This window comes from Oncorhynchus nerka, unplaced genomic scaffold (assembly GCF_034236695.1).
Source record: "Oncorhynchus nerka isolate Pitt River unplaced genomic scaffold, Oner_Uvic_2.0 unplaced_scaffold_1748, whole genome shotgun sequence".
Lineage (NCBI taxonomy): Eukaryota > Metazoa > Chordata > Actinopteri > Salmoniformes > Salmonidae > Oncorhynchus > Oncorhynchus nerka.
Genome location: NW_027039576.1, coordinates 69,890 through 75,880, shown reverse-complemented (window position 1 = coordinate 75,880; position 5,991 = coordinate 69,890). Strand labels below are relative to the sequence as shown.

General features: G+C 42.0%; 1 protein-coding gene across 1 annotated transcript; it reads right to left on the bottom strand.

Moving 5' to 3' along the window:
* Positions 1 to 1,325: 1,325 nt before the first annotated feature.
* LOC135567913 (NACHT, LRR and PYD domains-containing protein 1-like) lies at positions 1,326 to 5,121 on the bottom strand. The gene is made up of 5 exons (XM_065015047.1): positions 5,118 to 5,121; positions 4,931 to 4,989; positions 2,553 to 3,016; positions 2,092 to 2,265; positions 1,326 to 1,551 (listed from the first exon to the last, which is right to left on the bottom strand). Exons 1-5 carry the CDS (start codon positions 5,119 to 5,121, stop codon positions 1,326 to 1,328), a joined length of 927 nt encoding a protein of 308 aa, XP_064871119.1.
* Between the last annotated feature and the right edge of the window lie 870 nt (positions 5,122 to 5,991).

Below are 5,991 nucleotides of genomic sequence, written 5' to 3'. Positions count from 1 at the left end.
AACAAAGCATGCTAACCTCTCACCATTACCAATAACAGAGGCTACAACAAAACATGCTAACCTCTCACCATTACCAATAACAGAGACTACAACAAAACATGCTAACCTCTCACCATTACCAATAACAGAGGCTACAACAAAACATGCTAACCTCTCACCATTACCAATAACAGAGCTACAACAAAACATGCTAACCTCTCACCATTACCAATAACAGAGGCTACAACAAAACATGCTAACCTCTCACCATTACCAATAACAGAGGCTACAACAAAACATGCTAACCTCTCACCATTACCAATAACAGAGACTACAACAAAACATGCTAACCTCTCACCATTACCAATAACAGAGACTACAACAAAACATACTAACCTCTCACCATTACCACAACAGAGGCTACAACAAAACATGCTAACCTCTCACCATTACCAATAACAGAGACTAACAACAAAACATGCCAATAACAGAGGCTGGTCACAACATGCTAACCACCATTAACAGAGGCTACAAACAAAACATGCTAACCTCTCACCATTACCAATAACAGAGGCTACAACAAAACATACTAACCTCTCACCATTACCAATAACAGAGCTACAACAAAACATGCTAACCTCCCACCATTACCAATAACAGACACTACAACAAAACATGCTAACCTCTCACCATTACCAATAACAGAGGCTACAACAAAACATGCTAACCTCTCACCATTACCAATAACAGAGACTACAACAAAACATGCTAACCTCTCACCATTACCAATAACAGAGACTACAACAAAACATGCTAACCTCTCACCATTACCAATAACAGAGGCTACAACAAAACATGCTAACTATTACCTAACAGAGGATACAACCATTAACCAATTACCAGAGACTACAACAAAACATGTTAACCTCTCAACATTACCAATAACAGAGGCTACAACAAAACATGCTAACCTCTCACCATTACCAACAGAGGGGTCTGATCTTTGTGCCTCTGTAACTTTCTCATTCATCATCATTCTCGATTCATTCATGATTATTCATAATCAGGTAACATCCACATGAAATGTAGAAGTGTTCAGAAACATCTTCTATTCTTCCTGACAATACAAGTAAGTGACTCCAAAAAACAGGACATTATTCACCATTCAGTTTCTATTAGAAAACATCCAAAACACAACCAAGACAACTGCAAATTAATTCAACAAGTTAGTAGAATCACAAGCTTGATGTAAAAGGTCACTGCAGGCATGGAATATGGGACCAAATACTAAACGTATGACTACTTTAATACACTATAAGTGAATATAACCGAATAATTACGACTTTTCAAATGGGAGAACTACATATATAAAGTGCTTTAATATCTGATAATACTGACCTCAGAGTCTCCAGTTTACAGTGGGGATTCCCCAGTCCAGCAGAGAGCAGCTTCACTCCTGAATCCTTCAGGTCATTGTTACTCAGATCCAGCTCTCTCAGGTGTGAGGGGTTTGACTTCAGAGCTGAGACCAGAGAAGCACAGCCTTCCTCTGTGACTCCACAGCCTGACAGCCTGACAAAGAGATCATCATGACTTCACAAACACACTGTTCATTTCACAAGTAGAATGTACATGTAGAAGGACAATTAACCTTTAATTGTGATTGATATGTGAAAATTAACAGAATATCCAGTTAGTTAACCACAACACCCCTGTGGTGAAACGATTATTGCTGTGGAAGGTAATGAGCAACATATTGTGTCCAGTGTGTGTGTGTCCAGTGTGTGTGTGTGTGTGTGTGTGTGTGTGTCCAGTGTGTGTGTGTCCAGTGTGTGTGTGTGTGTGTGTGTGTCTTGTTGGTGTCCTATGTATGTCCAGTGTGTGTGTGTGTGTGTGTGTCCTGTTGGTGTCCTATGTATGTCCAGTGTGTGTGTGTCCTGTTGGTGTCCTATGTGTGAAAGGACACACACAATGGACAGATACAGGACACACACTGGACACACACACACACAGTATATAACTTTGTCCAAGTAGTGGTAAGAATGTTTGTCTTAACTAGCCTGATAAGTCAAACATGTCTGATATGAACATTGACATAAACCCTCTACATACATGAGTTTCTCCAGTCTGCAGTGTGGATCCTCCAGTCCAGCAGAGAGCAGTCTGACTCCTGAGTCTCCTGGGTGATTGTAGCTCAGGTCCAGCTCTCTCAGGTGTGAGGGGTTTGACTCCAGAGCTGAGACCAGAGAAGCACAGCCTTCCTCTGTGACTCCACAGCCTGACAGCCTGACAAAGAGATCATCATGACTTCACAAACACACTGTTAATTTAACACCAGTAGTGTAGAAGGACAATGGCAGATGCATTTAGTTAATTCTCCCAAACAACATATAGATTCATCTTCCGTCTCCTAGAATTGTATGGTCATATTGTTATACTAATGTGAAAATCAATGAATTTATTCAATATGTTTTTACAATATAATATTATATACATATTATAATACATATTTTTCTCTAAACTGAATATTTCTTCCTGATGATTAGTTCTTATATGTCATTTTATTTACTCACAGAGCAGCTCTGGAGGCTTTGACCACTGGCAGCAGCCTCAGAAGACCTTCCTCTGATCTGGAGTATTTCTTCAGGTCAAACACATCCAGCTCCTTTTCTGAAGTCAGCAACACAAAGACCAGAGCTGACCACTGTGCAGGTGACAGGTTGGGTTTTGAGAGACTTCCTGATCTCAGGTATCTTTGGATCTCCTCCACTAGAGAATGGTCATTCAGTTCATTCAGACAGTGGAACAGATTGATGCTCCTCTCTGGAGAGAGATCCTCCCCGATCTTCTCCTTGATGTACTTGACTGTTTCTTCATGGCTCTGTGAGCTGCTTCTTGTCTTTGTCAGTAGACCTCGTAAGTGCTTCTGATTGGACTCCAGTGAGAGGCCCAGAAGGAAGCGGAGGAAAAGGTCCAGGTTTCCCGTCTCACTTTGTAAGGCTTTATCCACAGCACTCTTGTAGAAAGTAACTTTAGGCTCCTCACAGAAAAAGATTTGTTTGCAGTTTGTCCATTAGATTCTCATTGTTGTTGATGAATGAGAGAAACACATATACAGCAGCCAGAAACTCCTGAATGCTCAGATGAACAAAGCAGTACACCTTGTCCTGGTACAGCCCACATTCCTCTTTAAAGAGCTGTGTGCACAATCCTGAGTACACTGAGGCTTCATTAACATCAATGCCAGCCTCTTTCAGGTCTTCTTCATAGAAAATCAGATTGCCATTCACAAGCTGTTGAAAAGCCAGTTTTCCCAGTGACAGAATGCTCTCTTTATTCCAGTGTGGACCTGTCTCTTCTTTCCCAAGATACTTTTCATTCTTCTGTTTGGTATGAAACACCACAAGGTGTGTGTACATCTCAGTCAGAGTCTTGGGCATCTCTTCTCTCTTATGTTTCAGCATGTGTTCAAGGACTGTTGCAGAAATCCAACAGAAGACTGGAATGTGGCACATGATGTGGAGGCTCCTTGATGTCTTTATGTGTGAGATGATTCTGCTGGCCAGGTCCTCATCACTGAATCTCTTCCTGAAGTACTCTTCCTTCTGTGGGTCATTGAACCCTCGTACCTCTGTCACCTGGTCAACACACCCTGAAGGGATCTTATTGGCTGCTGCAGGTCGGGTAGTTATCCAGAGGAGAGCAGAGGGAAGCAGATTTCCCTTGATGAGATTTGTCAGCAGAACATCCACTGAGGTTGACTCTGTGACGTCCCAACAGATCTTGTTCTTCTGGAAGTCTAGGGGCAGTCGGCACTCATCCAGACCATCAAAGATGAACAGAACTTTGTACTTGTTGTAGTTGGAGATTCCTGATTGTTTGGTTTCCATTGAGAAGTGATTGAGAAGTTCAATGAAAGTGTGTTTGTCCTCTTTCATCAAATTCAGCTCCCGAAAAGGGAATGAAAATACAAATTGGACATCCTGATTTGCTTTTCCTTCAGCCCAGTCCAGAATGAACTTCTGCACAGAGACTGTTTTTCCAATGCCAGCGACTCCCTTTGTCAGCACAGTTCTGATAAGTTTGTCTTGTCCAGTTAAGGGTTTGAAGATGTCATTACATTTGATTGCAGTCTCTGGTCTTGCTTGTTTCCTGGTTGTTGTCTCAATCTGTCTCAGCTCATGTTCATTATTGACCTCTCTGTTCCACCCTCTGTGATGTAGAGCTCTGTGTAGATCTTATTGAGAAGTGTTGGGTTTCCTTGTTTAGCGATCCCCTCAAATACACATTGAAACTTCTTCTTTAGATTAGATTTGAGTTCACGTTGGCAAATCACAGCAGGCTCATCTGAATCTAGAAATAACACAGAGGATATTAATATTATGTCTGTTTTAATGTCTACAGTATTGTAGGACTGTTATAAAGTTTTACATTATAATAATTTATTCTCTAAACTGACTGTATAAATGTGTAAATGTTTTCATAATGCATTACAGACTGGTGTGACTGATTATATTATTATTGGTATTATTGATGGTATTATTAATGTTCTCTCTCTAAATGAATCACCACAACACATCCCTGCTGCTACTTGATGAGGTCACTAGGTGTTGTGTTAAGGCTGCTACAATATCATTGAGTTACACAGCTACTTTAGCTGTACTTTAGCTACATCCTTTAAATGTTATAAAACATCATTCAACATGAGGCAGACAGATCTTACATTTCTCCAGCGTGTCAGCAAGCTCCTTCTGGTTCATTTTCATTTAAATGTGTAAATGTTTTCATAACGCATTACAGACTGGTGTGACTGATTATATTATTATTGGTATTATTGATGGTATTATTAATGTTGTCTCTCTAAATGAATCACCACAACACATCCCTGCTGCTACTTGATGAGGTCACTAGGTGTTGTTTTGAGAATATGAAATATACTTATTCATGTTACTGAGGACTTTAGAGGTCTACACCAGAAGGTAATGGTTATAGGAGGATGGTAATGGGTATCTGTGGAAGAAGGTATATAGTGGAGGGTCTACACCAGAAGGTAATGGTTATAGGAGGAAGGTATATAGTGGAAGGTCTACACCAGAAGATAATGGGTATAGGAGGAAGGTATATAGTGGAGGGTCTACACATGTTTCAGGGTAATGGTTATAGGAGGAAGGTAATGGGTATCTGTAGGAGGAAGGTATATAGTGGAGGGTCTACACCAGAAGGTAATGGTTATAGGAGGAAGGTATATAGTGGAAGGTCTACACCAGAAGATAATGGGTTCCAGGAAGGTATATAGTGGAGGGTCTACACCAGAAGGTAATGGTTCTGGAGGAAGGTAATGGGTATCTGTAGGAGGAAGGTATATAGTGGAGGGTCTACACCAGAAGGTAATGGTTATAGGAGGAAGGTATATAGTGGAGGGTCTACACCAGAAGGTAATGGGTATAGGAGGAAGGTATATAGTGGAGGTCTACACCAGAAGGTAATGGGTATAGGAGGAAGGTATATAGTGCACTCAGATGCAGTGAGGAAGAACAGATATCACTAAGGTTTGTATAGCAACATAGATACATTGGCTGTTCGGCTGCGGAGGAGGAGACTCAGCCTAGGAGAAAGGGAGGAGGAGACTCAGCCTAGGAGAAAGGGAGGAGGAGACTCAGCCTAGGAGAAAGGGAGGAGGAGACTCAGCCTAGGAGAAAGGGAGGAGGAGACTCAGCCTAGGAGAAAGGGAGGAGGAGACTCAGCCTAGGAGAAAGGGAGGAGGAGACACAGCCTAGGAGAAAGGGAGGAGGAGACAGCCTAGGAGAAAGGGAGGAGGGGACAGCCTAGGAGAAAGGGAGGAGGGGACTCAGCCTAGGAGAAAGGGAGGAGGAAACTCAGCCTAGGAGAAAGGGAGGAGGAGACTCAGCCTAGGAGAAAGGGAGGAGGAGACTCAGCCTAGGAGAAAGGGAGGAGGAGACTCAGCCTAGGAGAAAGGGAGGAGGAAGCCTAGGAGAAAGGGAGGAGGAGACT

Bases quoted from the DNA above. Each gene is read 5' to 3' on its own strand.
- LOC135567913 (XM_065015047.1), bottom strand. The intron at 3,017-4,930 runs GTAACATGAATA...TTCTGTGAGGAG, and splicing joins GTAGACCTCTAAAGTCCTCA to CCTAAAGTTACTTTCTACAA. The intron at 2,266-2,552 runs GTGAGTAAATAA...TCTCTTTGTCAG, and splicing joins AAAGCCTCCAGAGCTGCTCT to GCTGTCAGGCTGTGGAGTCA.